This window comes from Dreissena polymorpha, chromosome 3 (genome assembly GCF_020536995.1).
Source record: "Dreissena polymorpha isolate Duluth1 chromosome 3, UMN_Dpol_1.0, whole genome shotgun sequence".
NCBI classification, from domain to species: domain Eukaryota; kingdom Metazoa; phylum Mollusca; class Bivalvia; order Myida; family Dreissenidae; genus Dreissena; species Dreissena polymorpha.
The window spans coordinates 66267054-66292527 of record NC_068357.1 but is presented as its reverse complement, the minus strand read 5'-3'; the positions used below and the strand labels follow the sequence as shown (position 1 = coordinate 66292527).

The following is a 25474-nucleotide window of genomic DNA, read 5'->3' as shown; positions in this document are numbered from 1 at the left end:
ATTTTTTTTTCATTTCTACACGATTCCTTCAAATTGATACTGAACTTTTGTTATGACATTAGGGTCAATCTCAACTAGCATGGCCCCAATCCCAACCCTGGGGCGCCCGCCCACATAGGCCAACACATCACGCAAGAAACTTCCATACTATTAATTTATTTTTCATTTCTACACGGATTCAATTTCAAATTGATACTGAACTTCTCTCTTATGACATTAGGGTCAATCTCAACTATGCATGGCCCCATAACCACCCTGGGGCCCCGCCCACATAGACCACACCCACCCAAAATTGCCTTACATAATTTCTTCATTTCTACACCGATTCACTTCAAATTGATATTGAACTTCTCTTATGACAATACAGTCAATCTCAACTATGCATGCCCCATTACCAACCTGGGGCGCCCGCCCACATAGACCACACCCACCCAAAATTGCCTTTTACTATAATTTCTTCATTTCTACACCGATTCACTTCAAATTGATACTGAACCTCTCTTATGACAATACGGTCAATCTCAACTATGCATGGCCCCATTACCAACCCTGGGGCGCCCTGCCCACATATGTCACACCCACCCAAATTGCCTTTTACTATAACTTCTTCATTTCTACACCAATTCACTTCTAATTGATGATGAACTTCTCTTATGACAATACGGTCAATCTCAGCTATGCATGGCCCCATTACCAACCCTGGGGCACACCTAGGTCAAACATTCGGCGTGGGGATACGCGTCGGCCTCTGCCGCGCCATTTCTAGTTGAGGATACAATTATGTTAGCGAAAAGCCATAAGCTGTTTAATGACAAAAGTTATGTTAGTAGTTTGACATCCATTCATGTGTGCTTCTTCATGATAATGGCATCATCTATTATTAAATATGATGTATATGATATAACTAACCTTCCATGGTAGATCAGACACACCATAGTCATAAAGAAGCTCCTCTCCTGTCTGAATGTCTCTTTGAGCAAATAAGCATAGGTATGGTTTTTTATTGACCTCTATGCATTTCATTTTGCAGTTTTGTTCTTTGCCTTGCCATGATTAACAAGTCGACCAAGAACTGACCACTTTTGACTTCCAGGGTAGAATCGATGCTGAAAACATACATTTGTAAGTTAGTTAATCAGTCTTGACCTTATCTGTGATTTTTTTTGCTTTAATTTGTTACAGCCTGTGCCTTTTGAATTGGGAAAATTAGCGCGATAAACCGTGAAATTGGGGAAAATAGCGCGATAAACCATAAATTGGGAAAAATGAAAAGCATTATAAATAGGATTATAGTAACAGAAGTGATATTGTTTTTAAGTGCATGTTCAGGGAGTTTTCTAGAAAAGGAGTCTGGTCAAATTGTTTTTTTTTAATCAATAAAAGTGGCAAGTTGGGAATGATTTATGGACAAAAATGACTAAATTCAAGTTATATATTTTGTAAGATGTTTAAAAAATAAAGTTGAGAACTAGATTAAGAAATCATAATTAAGTTATATGAGACTTCATTCTAAAAAAAAATAAAAAATAAAAATAATTTGTTTTTTTTTTTTTGGAAGTTGGGCTTTTTTTGGGAAATTTTGGTCAGAATTTTGGGAAAAAAAACATGTATTTTTGCGATTGGGAAGCAGCCGAAATTCGGCTGTAAATTTGAGCAAAAAAATCACTGCGTATTAAAAGAGGCCTCACATTTAGGTTAACTTTACTTTCTATGTAGACCTAATCCTACATTAACAGCATTCATATATTATGTTGGTGCATTGTTTGCTTGCACACATATCCCCACCAGTTTGTTCATATATACACATATAGGCATGAAATATTACCTCTGATACTAAGTTGCATCAAAATGTTTCCCAGCAAAGTGTCACATTCCTCACATTATGATCATGTAAATCATACAATGAGTATTGGAAAACTTACTGCAAATGTGCTGCTTATATTTTCTTTTTCAGTAACTTCCATTTAACCGTATAGGCATTACAAGAGCTGTCAGAGGACAGCGCGCTCAACTATTCTAGTGCTTGACAGTATAACGTAAGCCATCATGGGGTAATTGTTCATATTCAATAAGTTCAAGGTAATATGGTCATATTATAAGTAGAAGAGGGCAATAATTGAAACATATTGATCACTTATGTATTAAACAAGTTGTACTTTATAGACAATTCTGAGTTCAGGTATATTTTCCACAATCTATTGAGCATTTGTGAAGACATAAAACAAACCAATAAGATTGTATTTCAAGTTTGATAGCAATAGCTTGGGTGGGATAGTTGGACAGTCCTTCAAAAATAAAATAAAAAAATATTTGTTGATTTTTACAATGTTTTAAAGAAAAAAACCTTTTTGGTGGGGGCTTGGGTCTGAGAGAAGGGTATAATGTGCGGTAGTGGTCATCTATTAGATGATCCAGAGCTCCAGATAAGGTTATGTGAAATTCTTAAGTTACTACCAGATTTTAAACAAGAGCACCGCCTTGCGGGTGCAGACCGCTCATCTATTTTCTTTTCAAAGGTGAAGGGACTCTCATTTTCAATCACAAAGAAGGGAGGGGTGGAGTGATGAGGGGTTTATAGTGTGGGGTTGTGGACATTTATTACATTATCTTCCCAAAAAGCGAAAAAAAAAAAAAAAAAAAAAAAAAAATAGGGGGCGGGGGACATAACCATTTTTAAAAAAAAATGGGTGGGGGGGGGGTTATTTTGTGATGGGGGTGGTGATATTTGTAAGATGAGATTAAAAAAAAAAAAAAAAAAAAAATTGGGGGGGGGGGGGGGGTGGGGGTGGGGGGATAGTGTGAGGGTGTGGTGGTCATTTGTGAGATGATCTCGAAAAAAAAAAAAAAATTAGGGGGGGGGGGGGGAGGGCGGAGGAGGGGAGGGCACGGGGGATGTTTTGGGTGGAGTCTTTTGTGGTATGTCAGGTAAGAGTAGTTTCGTCAAAGTATCAATCAAATCTAATCATAAATAAAGAAGTTATGGCAATTTTAGCAAAATTTAATAATTTGACCTTGAATCAAGGTCAATCAAAGAACAAGGTCAATTCAACTTGCCTGGTACAGTACCCTCATGATAGTAAGAAAAATTTTGAAGTTTGAAAGCAATAGCCTTGATACTTCTGAAGTAAAGTGGATCTAAACATAAAATTTTACAAAATATTCAAAGATACTAAGACAGAAAAGGGCCATAATTCTGTTAAAATGGCAACCAGAGTTATGCAACTTTGCCTGTACAGTCCCATTACAATAGTTAGCGAGTTTTCCAAGTCTGAAAGCAATAGCTATGATACTTTAGAGAAGTAAACTGGACCAAAATACAAATCTTAACCAAATGTTAAGATTCTTGTACGATGATCATAAACCAACCGACCAACCAACAGACAGGGCAAAAACAATATGTCCCCCACTACTATAGTGGGGGACATAAAAACCGTATGATTATCGCAAGATCTCGCCAAAATTCAACAATTGACAGACCCAGCCGTACCTCATTTAAAACAACAACAATATTTCTTATATAGGACCCAACAATATTTCTTATAAAGTACCTGACAATATACCTTATACGGGACCCCACAATATTACTTTTATGGGACCCAACAGTATTTCTTATACGAGACCCAACAATATTACTTATATGAGACCCGAAAATTAGTGTAAACATGTTTATTTCTTATATGGGACCCTACAATGTTTATTACTTGTAAGAGGCCCAACAATGTTTATTACATGTATTTAGGCAGAGGAAGAAATATTGCAATAATAAAGCTTCAAACTAGGATACATTGTAAACAACCTAATTAATAAATATTAGGCCCATTGGGAATTGGCAAAAAATGACTTCGCAAACTGGAAATCTGAAATTGGAAATTCGGCAATTTTGTACAAAGATGGCAAAGATCACAGCTTAATTGCTTTATTTGTCCGTCAGACCTTATGTATCTGTTTTACTTGAAAACATTTTTTAGAATAAATTTTCACAATTTCAACCAAAATGTTGCTAAAACTTTCAGCATGCCCTTATTTTTGCATATTGAGTTTATAGCAGCGCCCATGCCAAAGTTTAACATGGAATAATCGAAGAAAAAATATTTTATTGTAACAGAACAGTTTATTTCATTGCCAGTATGTGTACATTTTTAATTCTGCAAAGTAAAATTGGAGTCTGATGCGAAAAAGATTAAGACATGGAATTATAATAAGTGAGACCAATTTCGGACAAATGTGTGTTTTCGGATTAACTGAAGGTCGGTGTGTTAAAAATTATTGACATGTGGATTCGTAATTCTATTTTTGGAGGACAAGCGTATCTTTATAGTAGTATTCGGGTAATTTGGCGTCAGTTTTGTTTTGATTTAAACGCCCTTTGTTGCACGAAAAACTTACAAAGATTCTGCTTATAATCAAATTTTTGAATCACTCAAAATAAAATTTGCTAAAATTACTTGGAATAAACAAGGTACTCTTGTCAGGGGTGTGATTATCAAAAAAAACATTAAAAGCCTTCAGGAAATAGCCCCTACCCCTGCCAGGGTTTAAAAATGTATTGCATTTCCAAACAGATCCAGCAGAATCCGTCACATTTTGTTTATGAAATTTTGTCATAAAAGATGAAATCAGCTGAAAAGAGGAACAATCGCACCCCTGGATGTGCGAGCGAGGTAAGTATTTTTATTTAATGTTCTTTTTTAGCATGTTCTATGTTTTAAAGCTTATATCTAAATGTACGATGGTAAACAATTGTTGCGACTATGATGTCAATGTACGATGGGTCTGATAGAACAGTTGTACGAAGAAGCGTACGATGATCTTACGCTTAAAACGTATGACGATCTTAAGATAAACATACGATGTTTGATAAAATGAGCCCCTGGACTATATGCAATGATCATTGAAATTACCCAAATAAAAACGTATCTCTTTAAATTAAAATACAAGGCTTCAGAAAAAGGAATTAATAGCTTTCATACATCCTTATCTTCTAAAGATGTTTTATCATTATTAATGTAAATCATCAGACCAAAAGCTGCTGTTTTTAAAAATGGAAGAACATAAAAGTCATCTGCTTACCACCACTGCTTCCCTTTGAAAGAAAAGAAGAATCTGAAGACAGAGACAGACATTAGTTCTCTTTTATTGCCTTCTTCTCCTGTGATTAATTCTCCATGATAGGTAAGGAGAAAGTCGCCCTTGTTTCTATGAACTTCTGTTCTAACTCCTCTACCTGGTAAAAGTTGTATAAAACATTATGCTAACAACCTATATGCCATATGGAACAAGAGCACAGCAGAGGGAGCATTTTACACTCAAGGAAAATTACATAATTTAAGTATGACAATCATTTATCATCTGACCTTGAAACTGCTATATATATAATGACATTTAAGTGAAGTACATATAAACATCGGTCAGGTTAATGTATGGTAAAAGACAATTGACTTTGTCTCAAGTGTGAACAAGAGCACCACATAAGGGGTGCCACGCTCAGCTGCGAAAGCTTGTCATAATTTTTTTAAGGTCACAGTGACCTTGACCTTTGACCTAGTGACCCACAAATGGGTGTGGAGTGTAGAACCAGGGCTCCACACTAACGGTGGTCCATTGACCCGGGGTCAGTAAAAAAAAAGGGAGGAAATATATTCAGCTAAACTAGAATTTGGTTGATCCGTAGGACCAGTTAAAAATCCCGACCAACTTATCGTAAATACTGGTGGAAAGCCGTTTTTATCAATAAAACAACTTCATATGTTCATAATAAACCGATAATTTCATCATTACTTTGTGGGCAATCTCGAGACCAGGATAAACAAGGGCTGTTTGTAAAACATGCATGCCCCCCCATATGGGCTCTCCATAGTGACAGCCATTGTCTACGTTAGCGTTACCGATTGCCAAAATCGCCATTGGCGTTTACAATTCCTGGCTGGCGATTAAAAATATGATTTTCATGAAATTGGCGATTGAAAAAAAGACCCTATGCTTTACAAATGCACACTCTAAATGCCTGTTTTCAGACCGTATAAAACGCCAAAAACATCGCTAAGATTACACAATCATTACCCTTACCGGAAAGGCCCCAGGGGATAATGACGACGGCCTAGGTCAATAATCCACATGGCTAATGTCTTAAGTGGTCATGCTTTACACTGCGACCAGACTTTTCGAGTATTTGGGTTACTTGGAGATTTACATGATAATCACTGAAGCGTGCCGTGTAATGGCCTATGCTCTAGATGTTACGATTCAACGTCATCGAATCGACCAGTACGGAATTGTCATTTAATCAGATGGGCAGAGTTATGGCATTGACATAGCCACTTAAAACTAATTTCAAAAGAAACAACGATTTTGATTGGCTAAAAAAGTAGATATGAGTAACTTCCCTTTACGGTAGCTATGCGACATGAAAGACCGATTTCGAAAGCGAGTTGCAGATTCTGGGAAAAATGGATGCTGTGAACGAAAATGGAAAGTCAAAGCAACATAAATTAACACAATTCTTTAGAAAAGAAAGCGGACAGAATAAGCTAAGGAAATTACCAAATGTTAGGTTCGCAATCCGAAGACGTCTAAAATAGCGCAGACCTGAATGCAGAATCGGAAACATCTACCTGTCAAGTCTCACGGTTTCGCCGTGAGTCTCACGGTTTTTGACATGGAATGACGGTCTCATGCTGACTAAGTAATTTCTCACGCATTTCTTCAAAACAAAAAAAAAATGAAAAAAAGTAGTGTTTGGATTACATTAAATGTTGTATAATTACTACCGAGACGGGAGGGCTGTGGTTTCTAACCTAAATACCACATGTACCGAAAACTGTTTTACGGTGGTAACAGGGATCATATTTTCCCGCAACATCAATCGGTCCGGATATAAAAGTATCCGAAAATGTGTGTCCGAAATCATGACAAATTACGTTAAAATATATTAAATAAGGTGGTAAAATACATGTACAAGTACAATTCCCATAGGCATTTTTTTAAACGGAACGAGTTTTCTCAAATGGTTTTATCATTTGGTATTTCATTGTTGTTTCGTGTGCTGTTTTATCAGACTTTTTTCATCGTTGTCAATATTATTAATCTGTGAAAGTCTATACCCATGTTTTAAATTGTTGTCGACACAATAATATCTTACAAACATGCACTGAACCAAACAAATGTATGTGCGTAGGTTGGCTACTGACAACAACAAACCAAATAATTAAGAAATAATTTGTTGTCAAATAACCCACGTCCGATAGTTTAGATGCGCAGGGATTTAATCACCAGAGCAAAGCATTTGAAACCACGAATCTAATTTTCCGGCCGTGAGTTATTCAACAACGAAGTACAAGAATTATTTCGATTCTAACACGGTTTTACTAAAGATTTATTCAATGTATTTTATTTTTCTTGTGCACTATTTTATGTGAAGTTCCGCCCATAAAAATAACTTTCGGCTGTTCTGTCGATCAGATCCGCGACTTTCATTCATAATTTTATTACCGGATTATTACGCTGGTGGAAAATGTATCGGCATGTTTGGTTTAGTTACAGCGCGTGCATTCAGACGCGTCTTTTCGGGTGCGTCTTTAATCCGCTGTTCACAAGTTTTTGATTCTTGGTCTAACGTGCAATAAACCGGTCCTGACCGGTTTAGAGACTGCAGTGAATGGTTTATCACACATAATCGAGATAAGAATGTCATTAGGGTGTGTTAGCATGTCCACTGTGTAATCGATTTCATGACATGGGAATTTTAATAGCAAACAGAATCGGACCGACTGTTAGGGATTTTCAATCAGTCTTTCATGACCCCAATCGGTCTAGGACCGACAAAACCGAAAAAAATATGATCCCTGGGTGGTAATGTATCATTATCACTACGCCACCGGTGTCTGTGTAAACAAAAAAATCTCCTGCAAAATGTCAGCAAGTGGCTCACCAGCGAAGAAAATTTTTCAAGCAAAAAAAGGGCTAATTTCAGACAAAAATAGTCTTAATTTTGCTCAGGACATTTTCAGGTGGGGCATGCCCCCGGACCCCCCTAGGTTTGGCGACTAAGTTTTTTTTCCTTAGCGCCAACCTAGCATTGTGTGAATATGTTTTTGACACTGTGACCTTGGCCTTTGACCTAGTGACCTGAATATCAATAGGGGTCATCTGCCAGTCATGATCAATGTACCTATGAAGTTTCATGATTCTAGCCATAAGCGTTCTTGAGTTATCATCCGGAAACCATTTTACTATTTAGGGTCACCCCGACCTTGACCTTTGACCTAGTGACCTGCAAATCAAAAGGGGTCATCTGCGAGTCATGAGCAATCTACCTATCAAGTTTCATGATCCTAGGCCTGCGCGTTCTCGAGTTATCATCCGGAAACCATTTTACTATTTTGGGTCACCGTGACCTTGACCTACTGACCTGAAAATCATTAGGGGTCATCTGCAAGTCATGATCAATCTACCTATAAAGTTTCATGATCCTAGGCCTAAGCGTTCTTGAGTGATCATCCGGAAACCATTTTACTATTTCAGGTCACCATGACCTTGACCTTTGACCTAAAAATCAATAGGGGTCATCTGCGAGTCATGATCAATGTACCTATGAAGTTTCATGATCCTAGGCCCAAGCGTTGAGTTATCATCCGGAAACCACCTGGTGTACGGACCGACAGACTGACCGACATGTGCAAAGCAATATACCCCCTCTTCTTCGAAGGGGGGGGGCATAAAAATAGCAATATATTGGAAATTCAATTTTGTCTAGAAGCCCGGATGACAAAACCCTGTTGTCGGATCAAAAAATTGATTTGCGTTTCGCAATTGTCTCCCGCAAATGTCTCCAGACTTCGCAATGATCAATACACAAATAAACATAAAATTCGAAGCGTTTGGATTGAGAAATGAACAAAATGGTGTTTTATTATTTTGAAAAAGCAGCAATAATTAGCATTGTATCGATCTTAGTACCATCAGAATTTACTTTGTTTACCGTCAGGGTTCGACACTAAGGCACGTCCGACAGACATTGTCTAGTAAGATCGGTGGTCGGGCTAGTAAAACTGTGGGCTAGCTTGTCCGACTGGTCGTACATACAAAATCTATACTGATTCATATAACTATAACTAACCGAAAACCTTTTTCTCTTGATGTGTAAAATAACAATTGTATCCATTATTTACATCAGAACAAAACTAGCGTATATAAATAAACGCGGAGCATTCACATGATTCATCGCTATTTATAGACGCGAAGGAGAGCTTCCCGCAGAAATAGCTTGTTTCCATTGGTTGTCATGAATATTAACCCTTTGCATGCTGGGAAATTTGTAGTCTGCTAAAATGTTGTCTGCTGAATTTTTAAAATTAGCATTTTCAATTTTTTTCAAAGAATACTATCAGAATAGCAAACAGTTTGGATCCAGATGAGACGCCACGTTCTGTGGCGTCTCATCTGGATCCAAACTGTTTGTAAAGACCTTCAAAATTCCTTTCAGCACTGAAAGAGTTAATGATTTTCTACAGTGTCATAGAACTTTACATCATGTTTTTACGACTTCTATCCAAAATCGCTATCGTCGATGTAAACATTTTGGTGACCGCGTAGCAGACGAGAGAATGTAATTTAAAGAATGGCTTTGTTCAAGGTTGGATTTTCGTCCGACAAATAAGTTAATAAAGAAGAATCAGACGGTAAAACTGACACAGATTATGATGGAAGAGGGCCTTGGAGCTGTGGTAGCATGGAGCACAGCGGTCAAGGAGGCTAGAATTTGATAACGTTTAATAAATGTCACCTGCTGTACAGACATCATTTGTTTAACTGGTGATAAACAGTGAAATTATAACAAACAATTTATGTTGTTAAATAGTTTTATATTATTTTTTACTCTGTGCATCAAATAACTTTCTTGTGTTCACTATTAATTTTCTGATGAAACCTGATTAAACAGTTACACAACACAATTCTGTTTATTTGCTATGTCATTAATGGTCTAGTAGACATCAGATTCGGGCTAGTACATTTTAAGAGGAGCTGGTCCGATGGTCTGGCTGTAAAAAAGTTTATGTCGAACCCTGACCGTGCAAATTTACAATGGAGTGCGCCGAATAATGTTTTGATATCGCAGGAGAGTAAGCGTATGTATTTTCAAGATTTTCAAGTTTTCGCAATGTGGAATTTCATTCCAAGGGTGGTTGAACCTCTGCCTAAAAACCTTAAACTAATGAAGAGAAGCTTGAAGTACAGAGAAAATATGAAAAGGATAAGAGATAGTTTAGAAGATAGTAGTTTTCTTTTTATAAATGCACAATACATTGTGAATAGTCCGGAAAGTAAGCTGAACTTTATGTCAAATAACATTGTCGGACCACTTGAATCTTGGAGGACCAGTAAATTCTGAAAGCTGGTGGTCCTTTGGGTCAGTACGTAAAAAAGTTAGTGTCAAGCCCTGGTAGAACTCATCAAGGTGCATCTACATATGAAGTTTCAAAGTTGTAGGTGGAAGCACTTTCATTGTAGAGTAAAATGTCAAGGTTTTAGCATGACACAACACGACGAGCTGGCTATGACAAAACCTCGGGGGTTTTCTCCGAAAACATCGAACTAATAAAAAACTACCACCGAGTAAAAATCTTACAACCTTAAGCTTGGATAAATTGGGTTATATTATAGAATTTACAAACAGGCCTTTTTCTGTCTATTCTGGGAAAAAGTACCTGGAAAAATTGGGATTTTACCAGTCCCGGTTTCTTCCGAATTGGGAAGAATTTTCATGGACAAAAGCATTGTTTGGGAAATTATTTTTCTTTTTTTTTCTTATTTTATGAAATGTTTTCATACATAGGTATTGCCTAAAAATGCTATTTAAGTATTAAACTCTTTTTTTACCATGCAACAAGCAGCTGCAGCAACAGTCATTGTCCACTGCTAACGTAAGTATGAGTATGATAATAAAACACAGTCTTTGTTACGTTTGAAGTTCAAATGATATACATAGCTTGATATGTCATTAAGTATTTTTTATGAACATTCAGTCGAACGACCTGCATCCAACATATTGTTATTCAAAATTCAAGTTGCCAAATGTCTGAAGGCAACCATTATTTGAAACACAAAAGTATAGCTAAACATCATAAATGTATAGTATTGAAATGTTAAGAAGCTGCAAAGGGTAGTGACTCTGAATCTGGCAGTGGAAAATGAGTCATATTCTTGGTTAACCGTTGAGTAGACTGATTGGCGGTAGTATTTCCCCACAAAACATTCAGTTTTTGTGTGTCTTTCAGGTCATTTTTTTGTATTTTACTTCAATAATACTTAGAATTATGCGACATTTTTTTAAACTGCGTCAGATTTCTGTATTTTTTTACCTTAACTTACTCTTCCGAACCACAGTAACGTTGCAAGTTAAACTAGTCCACATTTATTTACCTCAGGCCATTGATAACGATTCTCAAACAATTTACAGTAATTAATGCGTACACATTGTTATCAATTGTTGTATACATACCTGATAATTCTGAATAATCCAGCACTTCAATATTTAAAAGCTAATTCTGACCGAAAATGACCGTAAATGTGTCTTAAGAAATGCATAGACACAAGCGTCCGTCATTGTTTGTCTGAAGTCTCAAGATCCCAAAATTGCATTATGGAACGCTCGATACTATGACATTTTACGCATTGGCATGTTAAAACACGGTGCCCAAATTATTTAAAACACAGTATCTACTGAGAAACGCATTTTTCGGCTCCATTATTTCGGTTGGAAATTGGGAATTTTTGTTTAGATAATTGCGAAAAAAACATCCATATTTGGCATTGGGAATGGGTCCGACTATCGTACCTGTGAGATAGGCAGAAAAAGGCCTGACAAATGTCCAAGCTACAGTGCTTAAGTTCATTTTGAAATATTTCAAATTAATTTAGCTTTTTTCCAATAGCTTTCTCTGGATTAAACTATTTAAGATGTAAAACAAGTTTTAGTGTTGGAAGGGGAAGCTTGGTATTAGTTTATAGCCGTATGGATACATATGGCTGAATGTTACTGCTTCAATATGATTATCATAAAGTCTTTAAAGAAAGCTACAACAATCCATATTCCATTAAAATTTTCCTGTACATTTTTGCAAAGAAATATTCAACTTAGTCCTTTATAAAGGACACAGAGGGAAAGTTGAGAAAAAAATCGGTTTAAAAATAATACAAGGCATTTCACATGAACAATTCTAGGGAACAGTTAAGCATTTGAAATGTTTGATTCCATTCATAAACCCATGTGGGACAGACAGACACAGTGATTCCAGTATACATTTAGCCCCAATCACTTGTGGTAGGGGAAAGCCATATAAAAAGATTCAGCTTTTAAATGGAGCAAATAATGGTTATAACATGTAATTAACCTTTAGTTTATGACGATTTATTGCAATTTCTCCCCAAAAGTGCTGGTCACATGGTATTTTTCCCCTTTTGAGAGGCTAAGGCTGTATCCCAGGTTTAATTGTTTGTTTGCCCTTTTTATTTCTTTAAACATATACAGGCAAATACATATAGTGCCAGCTGAAATTGAAATTAATAAACTTCTTTAAATGACTTAAGGTCAAGGCTATCTGTCAACAAGAAATACCTTTAGGTGGAATTGTATCCACACAAAATCCACCAAGATCTGCATTCTTTTTTATACTTTCCTCTGCCACCAAGTCTGGATTGGTTCTTTCGTCTTTTCTTCTTTTTGACCGCATCTGTTTATACATACAAGGAAAACCTTCACATTCCTTGGTAGATTTTGATACAAAGAGGAATCTTAAATAATGCATGAGCCACAGTGCAATCTCCAGGGATTTTCTTAAGAACTTTTCTTCCACTTGCACTGGGGGCAAGTCACTATGAACATCTACTTGCCCACAGCGAAAACAGGTTGTCCACTTTCACAATTATGCTTATTAAAATATACTTTAAAAGATAAACATAAGAATGCAATCTGTTTATTTTATATCATGTAATCAAGGACAGGTTTTATCTCCTTTGTGACCCGTCGAAAAATGGTCTTTTCCACTGGAATTTTTTTCCCCTCAGCCGGTAAATTTTTGCCTCAATTTTTGTTTAACCTTCAAATATATAAGTAAACCAGATCCAGTGTAGAAAATAATAAAAATATTGCATAGAACATTAACCAGCTTTCATACAACTTGTTAACAGTACCGGCCAACTTCAAGTGACCCACTTCATTCAGAGGTTGGGGAAGAATGACCCACAAATACAATGTCCCTGAACCAATCTCTCAGTTTAAATTCAGTAATTTGCAGAATAATTTTAAACTAAACATATAAATAAACTTAAACTAAAGATTATCACCACCAATATCAATGGGTAAACAGCAATAAATACGGCCTGGGGGCAAATACAATGCAATACAGTATATTACCTCGTGCACAAAAGAATCTGCTAGGCCCGTATTCACCAAACAATTCTTAGACTTAAGTCTAAGAATAAAGAAAATTGATTAGGTCGAGTCCGTCACGTCGAGTCCGTTAAGTCGGTCATGTCGGGTCCACTGTCCGCGTCGAAAAAGAGCATGGCTATCCCAGCAGGCATAGCATCCATCCGATTGGTCGCGAGCCCCATTGGCGGGTTTTCTTACAAAGTTGTCGTTCGTTTCTTTCAAAGTCCATTCGGAATGGGAATCAGACAACTCGCCCCAAAGAAATCTCACCCCAAGACAATTCGCCCCTGAAATCTGAACAAGCGTGAAATGTTAAACGACGTTTAATTTGACGGCATGCTTTCATTTTCTGTTCAAAGATTTTTTAATCAGACATATTGTATGATAGTTTGGTTTAAATATAGAAGAATAATTGAATGCTTTTGTGTTAGTTATGTTTTGTAAAAGTGTGAGTTGATGAAAATTAATTATGCCGACATGCTTTGATTGTCTGGACACAGATTTATGAGTAAGACATATGGTATCACAGTTTGGCGTGATAAAAGACTACATAAGGTTATTAACAAGCTTAACCAGACAACAATGCTCTTTTTAAAGTAATTGACCACTCGCCAGCTGTCAATCAAACTCACGTAATAATCAATCAGATTTCGTTTATTGCGGCCACATGGTCCGACAAACAAAGACTTACGGAGTAATGGAATAAGCGTTTTATGAAAACACAACTTAGTGGGCGGAGCGATTGCGTATTTGGCGACTGATCATTTAAGAGGGCTGTCTGTATATAAAGCGGGCAGTTTTCAGTGAATCATATGCCCCAGACCAGACCACGATACTAACCTGGCATATTACAAAAACACATAGGAATGCTGTCTTTGCTTTTATAACCAGAAACACTAACGTGTGCGCTCTCCCTAATACCAAATTTACTATCATCTCAAACTCAGCCCTCTCTTCTTTCATCAAATAAATGACCTATCAAAACTAGTCTGGCCCTTACAACACCACAGTCTCACAAGACACTTAACACAGCAATAAGAAAGAATTTACAAAGAAATTTTCTACCCCCAACGAACTAGTCATCGGCCCAATCAAACAAACATAGTCCCTTTCTTCTATCATCAAATACATGATCTTTCAAAAACTAGCCTGCCCTTCGCAATAACATTCAAACTATATACCAAATAGCAACAGAGAGAGCCCACGTTACCGTAAGATATGACACAAGACAGCAGAACTACACATGTATATAAGTACCGATACTAACACTATGTACTAATATGTCCTCCGCGAGAGACGTTAAACGGGGGTGCAGTGTATCGGTGCTATACACCGGGCACTTAAAAGAACCAGGGGCGCCTCTGGAATCGGGGCGTTTCCTGTATCCTGCTCGAACCCCCACTAACACCTCTCATGGGGCGGAGAGCACAATAACCACACTTGGGTAAATGAAAGCTAGAATACGGGACATAAACTATAATACTATGAGTTTTACAAATTAATATAAAACATAAATAAATCATATGATATAACAACGGCATTTTGAGATCATTTATTTACTTTACCTATCCAATTATAATAGCAAATATAACATAACTACAAAATAAATACATCCCAGCTTGATACATGGTCTGGATGTTTGGCAGGTGGGTGGGAAAGAACGATGGTGACTCCGGGTGGGGCTTTGGGGGGCTCCATGGTTGGTTCTTGACTGATCTGTTGTCGCGCGCAGCGAGAGGGTGGATGAGGGTGCTTGTCTCGAGGGTCTTCAGCGGTTGGGTGCTAGGGCCGGGGCCGTATGCGGGCGCGGGGGGGGGGGGGCTCGGGCTCGCTCGGCGTGGGTGCGCTTGTGCGGGGGCGGCGTGTTCTGCGATCTGGGAACTGCAACGATATACAGCCCTTCACGACTGACCGACGACCGTAAATAACCGACAGACATCTCCTCTTCCGCTCCAGACAAATGCACAACAATCACATACCACATACTATACACAACCATACACAGATCAACATCAAGGGACCCGGAACACATGGGCGTGGCACTCTCATACACATCACCCGTTATGAGTGGGGGGTTGTGAGAGCGTTATGTGTGTGTATTCCGGGTCTTACTTACCGAGTGGTGTTGGTATGTGGGTCGCGTTGAGTGTCTTGTACATAAGTAGTGTGCGGGACACTCGGCGGGATCCGCACCTCATCACCACCTTACGGTAAATAACACATTAAGGTCTCATTGGCCAACGTGCACGAAACTCTCTTTAAAATTAAATTATTTGGCGAATACCCGGGAAGCCGGGGTAAATTTGACCTACTTTGGCTCTAAATTAATCTTTTTCCCCTGAGAGGTCACAGGGGCAGGTCGGGCTACCATAACCTCGTGAAGAGGCCAGTAGGACCTGTAAATAAACTCTGAAACACACACAGTGAATCATAAATTGAACTAATTTATATAAATATTTCAAACATTTGTGCTTCTTAAATGTAGGATACAATAATTTTACTGTGAGAGTAAGTGAGTTTTGTGTTTCTGCAATGGCAGAAGTGGTAAAGTGCATACATTGTGGAAAGACAGTTGGGCAGAGGCAACGTGCTGTTTCTTGCGATGCCTGCGAGCGATGGCAACACTTAGGTTGTGATTCTGGTAAGTGAACTTATAATATAATTATTTGTTATGACTTACATTTTTCAGGTCAGGCATATAATGTTTTCCCATAACTTATGAATCTAAATCATTTGATACTTGCATATTATCGGGTAATCAACCAATGTCCGTTAATCCGTTGACACATAACAGATACCTGATAACGATAATAAAACATGTCATATAAATGTGGGAAGTCGCTTGACCGTTACCTTTGCGTTATATCATATGGGTAATGTACACCGCTGCTACACCCGATAATTAATTAAGCATTGTTGAAATCCAACATAAAGTGCTGATTACATAGGATTTAAAACAATATGTTTGTACTTTTACCTGAAATAATGAAATATGAATGAATATTATAATATTATGTGCATTTTATATTTATGATAAGAATTTACATCTTAACGTTTTATCTAATTTATACATAGTAAATAATCGTGATTATTTTTAACTAGCTTAACGCCCTTAACAATATTATTTCAGATATAAATTTTTACGTTTCGCACGTCGATTTTGGTATTTTCTTTACGAGTGAAACAATATAGCCAATACAAAATATCCTATTGATTACTCAAACACACTCTTTTACTATATAACATCGTGCATTTTTAACCATGGAATATTTTTAATATGTTATATAAGACTACTTGCTATACTGTCAGTGCGGAAATTGACCTTATTTCTTTATATCCACCTTCACATTTTATTAGCGCCGTCTTTAATTAGGCTATCTCTAATAAAGAACAGATAACTGTGAAATTAATAACAATGTGCAACGGTGATGTGGATACATCCTCGTTTTTAATTTTACATGTACACAACAATTTAGCCATAAATGAAATCAATTATTTTGGCAGTAAATCCATTTTTCCAGTACAGTAGCCAGGTGCCTGTGTATTTAGCTGATAAGATATATTCACCACAGCAGGTTGCTAATACACAGTGTAGACTTCCCCTGTTTTATTATTGTATTTGTTATTTACCTGATTGGATTAAATGAGTCGCGTTCTGGGAATAATGGGCATAATGCATGTGCGTAAAGTGTCGACCCTAAATTGGATTTTTGCTAAAAAGACACTTCATTTAAACGAAAAATGTCATAAAAGCGGAAAGTGCCGTCCCTGATAATTCGTGCGGATTGTACAGGCTAATCTGGGACGACACTTTAAGCACATGCATTATGCACAGTTTTCTCAGAACACGACTCAAATAAAGTATATTCATTCGGGTCTGCTAGCGTTATGTTAAGGGTCATTTTATTTGAAAAGCTGGGTTTCTGTCATAATTTCCATCGTTTTGCTTGTATACACAATTTGATGAATTTATTGGCGCGATGGAGTATAAAACATGCTGACAGAATAGTATCAGTTTTTAATTATGTGTAATTTAATTCGCATCTTTCGCTTAACTCGAAGTTCAATGTCACGCGCACTTCACAAACATCACGTTTCATTGTATTTATTTTTATAAATTATGTACAAATATTAAATGTTATATACATAATTATGTTTTGTTTATTTACGTAACTAGAAAGAAATAATAAAACATTGCTATATATAAAGCGCTTTACTTTTGCAAAATTCTACAATAAATAAAGACATATCGTATTTTATTAAGTGCACGTGCTTGACATTATAAAATATTAGTATTTTATTGTAAAACAATCGAAATTTGACCTGAGATTTGATGCAAGTCACAATTTATTTAGCGGCCGGTATTCTGCTCTCGGCCGCTGATGGTGTATTGTAGTTTATACAATTATGATAAGAAACTGTAGCAGGCAACAGGCATCAGGTTGATAAGAAGAACTGATGTATTTATTGAACGCGAATAACATCAACAACTAATAATGTTTTGAAATTATAAATTTGCCCATAATAATTGTATAACATTATTCATCAAGCGCAAAGTGCATTAAACGCTCGCCCGCTGTTGGGTATTTTATATTTAGTAACACCTTAATACCATCATTTTTAAACGGAGAACTCTTTTTGTTAAGTGTACGTGCTTGAAGTAATGTTGCTCTTATTTATATAAGACTACTTGCTATACAGCCAGTGTCATGCGAAAATAGATCTTATTTCAGTAAATAACATTACTTCGGCATTGTAAAATTGCGTATTGTATGATTATAATATATAGACATTTATTTAATGTACTGATATCTAAATCAACTTATGATTTTACCGGTATTATGGCATTGAACGCGTGTATAAAAGGCACATATACTATTCTTATTAAATCATATTAATACTTATACTAATTTAAGTCATCACATAATCAGATTGCGCACTGCGTGTAATCAGATTATCACCTTAAAACGATTCCGATGGATTATTAAATCGAGCTTACTATTCAAATCAGTGATTCCTTGTGGTACAATCAAGCATGGGATAATGGCAGATATACCCATGGCACAGTTCATGATTTATTTTATGTAGCTCACAGCCGAGGATCGAACCAATGGTATCTGATATTTTGAAGCGGATATGTTGCCACTAGGCTATACGAGGTTTCAAGAATGAACATGGGTCAGTTACTCTATCGGTATAGAATCTGACGGTGTTTACAACATGATACAGAAGCATAAATATTACGTATCTGAACATCATTCTTTCATGTTAGTTTGAAAAAGTATGTGTATTTCTAGGTCTTTGATGTGCTGATTTAATTTTATTTGTTTACCTTACAGACTCTGGAAAATGGCCCTGAAGCAGATGAGACGAATTCCACACCAGAAACTGAGGAAATGTCAGATAACCGTTCACCAGACTTGAGTTTCGAGAACGAGGCAGATGGTTTGTTGGTTGAAAGCAGTGCATCACTACTAGACGTATCTCTAAGAGTGAGTTGTTTTATCGTTATACAAAATGTTGTTGAATAAAGATAATTTGAAACAAGATGCGTTTGTGAAACACAATGTCCCCCTAAATAATGTTTGACCTTGAAGGATGACCTTGACCCTTCACCACTCAAAATGTGCAGCTCCATGAGATACACATGCATTTCAAATATAAAATTGCTAGCTTCAATATTGCAGAAGTGACATTACATGAGCATTAAGCTAAATACTTGGGTGTTAGCATCACATCTGACCTCAGCTGGAATAAACACATAAACCAGGTTACTGCAACAGCCAGTCAAACACTAAACTTCATCAAACGAAACATTCCCATAAAACACCCACGCATTAGAGAATTTGCCTTCAAAACCCTGGTCCGCCCACAACTTGAGTATAGTAGCTCAGTGTGGAGCCCACACACACAACACAACATAAACAAGATCGAGATGGTCCAACGCAGGGCCGCTCGATGGGTTACAAATGATTACTCATATCACAACAGTGTCACACACATGCTAGACAAATTAGGGTGGCGTTCACTCGAGAACAGAAGGTATGACTCCCGGCTACTAATGTTCTATAAAATTGTCCACGGACTGGTTGCTGTACCAATGCCTCCCTATGTCACTCCTCCGACCCGGCTCACTAGACATTTGCACCCTCTTTCATTCAGACAAATCCCTACTCCAAGCAACTACTATAAATTCTCCTTCTATCCAGCCACTATTGTCCTATGGAACTCTCTACCAGCCAATATTGTACAGGCACCTACCCTGGACCAGTTTAGGCTGGGGGTGACCAAACTAGACCACAGTTTCTAAGCAGGTTGGCTGTTTTTAACCTTTTATCTGTATATTCCTTCTTTTAACTAACACTATCACCATTGTTTCTATGTCTCACAAATACATTATGTATTACTTTTATCTCCTATACACTTCTTCCTTAATTTCCTAGCACTGTCACGCACCTGCTTGTAATGCTAATTGTTGGCGACTAGCAGTATATATAGATAGATAGAGCAATTTTGACCCATATATTTGACCTTTAAGGATGACCTTGACCTTTCACCACTCAAAATGTGCAGCTCCATGAGATACACGTGCATGCCAAATATCAAGTTGCTATCTTTAATATTGCAAGTGTATTCATAAAATAAGCGATTTGGGCCACATATATTTGACCTCTGACCTTGAAGGATGACCTTGACCTTTCACCACTCAAATTGTGCAGCTCCATGAGATACACATGCATGCCAAATATCAAGTTGCTATCTTCAATATTTCAAAAGTATTAATAAAATAAGCGATTTGGGACAAATATGTTTTACCTCTGACCTTGAAGGATGACCTTGACTTTGACCTTTCACCACTCAAAATGTGCAGCTCCATGAGATACACATGCATGCCAAATATCGAGTTGCTATCTTCAATATTGCAAAAGTATTCATAAAATGAGCAATTTAGGCCACATATATTTGACCTCTGACCTTTCACCACTCAAAATGTGCAGCTCCATGAGATACTCATGCATGCCAAATATCAAGTTGCTATATTCAATATAGCAAAAGTTATTGCAAAATGTTTAAGTTGGCGCAAACCAACCAACCAACAGACCAACCAACAGACAGGGCAAAAACAATATGTCCCCCACTTCTATAGTGGGGGACATAAAAAAATATTTGTAGTTCAAGGTCGCGGTGTTGTAGTGGATGAGATATCCGCCTAGCGATCGGGTGTTAGTGGGTTCACTCCTTACTTGGGAAGCATTCTAATTATCTCCTCCATGGACACCAAGTACTGGTTCTTCCCAGGAAACCGACTCGATAATGTCCATGTCTGCCTACCATGCTCGAAAGGGCACTTGGCAGTATAAATAGATAGTTGTTTTTCATGCTCTTCCCATTTTTAAAGAAAAAAACTGAAGAAGTTATCAGTTTGGTGATGCCTTAGTAAAATACAGAAAGACCTATAATCTTTACTTCAAACTGCATTTACTTTGCTTGTAAAAATGTATTTATTTATTTCAGCTCCATGACTATGGAAGGTTTACACCAGTACCCGCCATAATCCGTCATCAGTGTGAACAAGTGCAACCGGAGCTGATTTCTGTGGTTACTCAAACCGACGATACGAGAGTTCCCAGAAGTATATCAACCCAGACTTCTACTGAAACGTCGACAGTTGGGATACAAGTGGATCGGCCTAGCTTCACCTTTGAGGATATAAGGGATGATGACGATAAGGTGTTGTTCTACACTGGTATCCCAACTGCTGGAACTTTTGAGTGTTTATTTGATGAGGTCAGTGTTGGAATGAAAGCAGGGTTAGCACGAAAAACCTGTCCCCGGAAAATAAAGTGTGTTTATAAACTGAAAATAGTCATGCTAATATAAACTGGAAAAGTGGCTCCTTAAAACTAGTACAAATTAAGTTTGATAAGAAGCTGAACAAGTGAACTTTGTGAGAAATTCAGTATACAATTTAACTAGAAGTGTTTGACCATTGCATGTATGTATAAGTAATATACTATGTAATTATGTGAATAATACTTAATTTCACATTTTACAGTCAGCTTTCATTTGTGAAAATAAAATTGTTACTGATTATTATTTTCTTGTCTCATATTCCATACAAACATTTTCAGGCAAAAAAAGAAAATTGTGTTTCTGCGTTTGTGTGTTTGTGCCAATATATTTATACATGTTTTCTTGCTTGAAAGCAGTTTTGTAAGACCAAACAAATTATAAGACTGAAATTCTGATAAATATTGTACTGGATTCAAGTTTACATACATTAATTGACACAGAGCGTTGAAAACACAGATTTCTTTTGTATACCTAAGTAAATGTTTGTCTTTAAGGTTTAGTACTGCTACTGAAGACTTAATCAACAGTTAATTTATAATTGGGAGCAATAAACCCGTCAAGAATTTTTATGCCCCCGAAGGAGGGCATATAGTGATCAGACTGTCTGTCGGTCTGTCCGTCCGTCACACTTTGCGTTTAGGTTTCGAAAAATCCTCATAACTGCTATGTCGCTTTGGATAGCAATTTCATATTTGGCATGCATGTGTATATGGACAAAGCTTTTCCATACGCACACAAATTTTGACCCCTGTGACCTTGACCTTAAACTAAGGGTCCGCGTTTAGGTTTCGAATATGCATTTAGGTTTCGAAAAAAGCTCATAACTTCTATGTCGCTATAGTGATCGGACTGTCTGTCGGTCTGTCCGTCACACTTTGCGTTTAGGTTTCGAAAAATGCTCATAACTTCTATGTCGCTTCAGATAGCATTTTCATATTTGGCATGCATGTGTATATGGTCAAGGCCTTTCCATATGCACACAAACTTTGACCCCTGTGACCTTGACCTTAAACTTAGGGTCCGTGTTTAGGTTTCGAAATATGCATTTAGGTTTGGGAAAATGCTCATAACTTCTATCAAGCGTATATAGGGGGCATAAGTCATCCTATGGTGACAGCTCTTGTTTAAAACCAAGATTTCTGATACAAGTAGCAACACCTGCAGAGTACTTGTCAGATGTAAAGCAGAAGTCATACCAGCAAAGCTTCCAAGGTGTCTATTAACTCAATGGGGTTCTGAAATGATCTATACTTGGACAAAAAGCATTGTGCACAGATTTTTAATAAGATGCAGCTGTTGATACCTCTGTGTTGATTTTCTTAATTTGGTTCATGCTTGCCACTCATTAATTTCATATCATTTTAACATTTTGAAACAGATTATTATCGTAAACCCTTCGGTTTTTCTCCAAACACAGGTAAGGTAATAAGTGATGGATAATAACATAGCAAAAGTTCTTTTTATGATTTATCATTTTAAGAGCAAATCAATTTAGCGGAATAACAATTGACAATCACGTTGTGATGGTATTAATGAACCGTACACAAATCGTTGAAAAGCATTCTACATGTACTACTGTAAAATTCATAATATGAACAGTTGATAAATATTTATACATTCATACACTTTTATGTACAATATTTATATGCTTTGTAGAGCTAAATGACTATTGAAACATAAAAAAGGAGGGACCTCAATGATGTCCTGTACTGTTGTTACTTAAATTATTTTCTGATCTGGCGTTAACTTTTGTTATTTAACCCTATTCCACTTGGAAGCACAGTGAAAACAGCATAAAACCAGAACAGCATGCTAGTAACTCGCAGTCTGTTCAGGTTTTATACTGTTTGCTGCTCATCAGTATTTAAGGGTTGGAAATGAAGCCTTTAAAACTTAAATTTAGTAATAAAGGTACTTTATTACATTTAACTTTTTAAGGAACTACAAAAGCTTGAAAATACATATTTAAGAAGTAAAGGGTTAATCTCTAGAGAAAAGTGAGACATCAAAATTATAAAAACATATTCTAGGAGCAAGGGTAAGCTTGCGAGAAATTCACAATTGTGATCTTAAATTCATATTTGTTACTATTCTTTAAAGATTGCACTCAATTTCTTTTAAATCTTTCAGTCTCTTGTTTCAGTAAAATTACTTCACCAAAATTGGATGCAGTTACACGTAATTTTCTTTCATCTTCCCAAAGTACGTTCTTTCCCTGACCTCTGGTTAATTTTTCAATACTTTGGCATTCAAGTTCATCCATTTGTAGCATATCCATCATTTTCGACATTTTATCCTTCACAGTTTCACTATTCAGATCTACGCTATCACTAAAGTTATATCCAATTTCTATAAACTTTGGTAATTTCACCTCTTCCTTCTCTTCTACAAAGTTCAAAAGCCATCCAGCTGTTGGGTTGCATATTTTCGAGTTTTGAACGGAAACTGTTCTCATTTACAGAAATCGCAAGAAGTTCTTTTCTGGTGTTATTTTCGACTGGCTCTAATTTTGACTCAAAGGTATGTTTCCGAAATGTAAATTCGCTAGACTTTTTAGGCGTTCGCTTTCTTTTCCGGGGATTATTAAATCTGTCCCACACGCATTTTTTTGAGGTTGATCTTAGAGTGCCGTCCTTCTTTTTAGCAGTGAGATCAGAAAGGGCATACATAAATGCACCAATATGGATACATGCTTCTCCGCTCCTGAAAATATATAAACATAATAATTAGACATACTTTCAAACTGCACTTTTTTTTTTGCTCGAGCATCTAAATTTTGATGAAAATTTCCCAGAAACTGGTCCATCCCGAGAATAGCTTGTGACCAGTATATAGATCTATGAAAATGATTGGTATAAAGCCGATTCGGGGATCGTAACTACTAGTTCTTCTTGAATGCTCTGAGGGTTTATGAGTACATTCGTACACCTCACAACCCAGAGGGTAAATATAGCTGGGAGTTGGATTATTGCAACTAGGATTGTAACAGAGGCATGTCTCTTGATAAATTATTTATAACCTCGTTTCAATATTGCAAGAACTTATATGAAAAACTGTGTACACTCACCCGGCTGTGCAATTACATTCCGCTGAATGAACCTGTCCAGTGACCTTTGACAGACAGAGCCACACACTGTGATCTGGGTTTTCTTTCACATTTGCACTCGGTAGTGATGGTAATACTTTGCATTTAACAAAACAATGTTCCCATTTGTCACTTATGTCATGGTACAAAATACTGTGTTTATGTCTGTAAACATAATACAATTTTTTGATCTCAATTGTTTTTGTGTGTTCATTTTCAGCACAAAATAATTGTAGATGTCACTATCTATTAATGTAGGAAAGTCCATTAAGTCACTACTCAACGTTTTTAATACATCTGGATGTGGCAGCTTTTCACCGAGTGGCGTAAAAAGTTTTTCTGTTTTCCTTTTTTCATAATTTACTTCCGCATTCCTGTGCAGCTGTCGATCATTTAATCCTAGCTTTTGTACGCCTTTTGTCCTCAAGACAAGTTCATTCTTATTCCCTGACACATAATGATTATGAAATCGTAAATAATCCTTCAATTGTGCAACACTTAATTTGTCAATTTCGATGTCAGACAGATAACGATCGTTTTCTTTCTCATTCGACGCCATTGTTACTGGAAATCAATACTACCCAGCGATTCAATCGCACATTCTCGGCCCTTTCCGTCAAACATCGGATAAGTATTATGATAATCTGCGAGGGGTACCGAATGCCAGCGATTGAGAACCTCCAATTCCGGAGAATACTCAGGGGAGATATGCGACTTTCCGAAAAGGGCTCAGTGGCCTCCCTTATTCTAGAAGATGCCCAAGGGAAGTAACTGCCGTGAGGAGTTTGATCTAAAGTTTGCGAATGGGAGATATAGGCCCGACAATTCGAGTAAAATTACATACGCAAATTTGAATTAAAAAATAGTCATGAGGATGTTAAGCAGCCTTTTATTAAGTGGGTCTTCAACTGTCGGGTCCAAGTGCCCGATAATCGACTTTGGGACCCGACAATCGACTAAAGACCCAACAATACGGCGGTAAAATGGACGTTTGACCCACCATTTTACCCAATCTGAAACTATATATATTTATATATATATATATATATATATATATATATATATATATATATATATATATATATATATATATATATATATATATA

At 36.9% G+C, this 25474-nt stretch overlaps 1 protein-coding gene and 2 long non-coding RNA genes across 5 annotated transcripts; 1 reads left to right on the top strand and 2 right to left on the bottom strand.

Annotated features, from left to right (window-relative positions):
- Positions 1–1065: 1065 nt before the first annotated feature.
- LOC127874545 (uncharacterized) lies at positions 1066–16886 on the bottom strand. 3 transcript variants are annotated; one of them, XR_008046984.1, is made up of 5 exons: positions 15742–16886; positions 13412–15310; positions 12614–12728; positions 5071–5224; positions 1066–1106 (listed from the first exon to the last, which is right to left on the bottom strand). It is a non-coding gene; the product is annotated as an uncharacterized LOC127874545 (long non-coding RNA). The 3 variants fall into 3 exon arrangements; XR_008046985.1 differs by having other exon boundaries at positions 13412–13723; positions 15041–16807; XR_008046983.1 differs by having other exon boundaries at positions 13412–15863.
- Positions 16887–18528: 1642 nt separating this feature from the next.
- LOC127874543 (uncharacterized) lies at positions 18529–21483 on the top strand. Its single transcript, XM_052418912.1, has 2 exons — positions 18529–18921; positions 20945–21483. The coding sequence occupies exons 1-2, from the start codon at positions 18826–18828 to the stop codon at positions 21308–21310; spliced, it is 462 nt and encodes a 153-aa protein (XP_052274872.1). The 5' UTR covers positions 18529–18825; the 3' UTR covers positions 21311–21483.
- Positions 21484–22737: 1254 nt separating this feature from the next.
- On the bottom strand, positions 22738–25375 carry LOC127874544 (uncharacterized). The gene is made up of 2 exons (XR_008046982.1): positions 24351–25375; positions 22738–23986 (listed from the first exon to the last, which is right to left on the bottom strand). It is a non-coding gene; the product is annotated as an uncharacterized LOC127874544 (long non-coding RNA).
- Positions 25376–25474: the final 99 nt, after the last annotated feature.

Coding starts and splice junctions, on each gene's coding strand:
- LOC127874543 (XM_052418912.1), top strand. CDS start 18,826: ATGTCAGATAACCGTTCACCAGACTTGAGTTTCGAGAACGAGGCAGAT. Junction 18,922..20,944: donor TACTAGACGTATCTCTAAGA/GTGAGTTGTTTT, acceptor TATTTATTTCAG/CTCCATGACTATGGAAGGTT.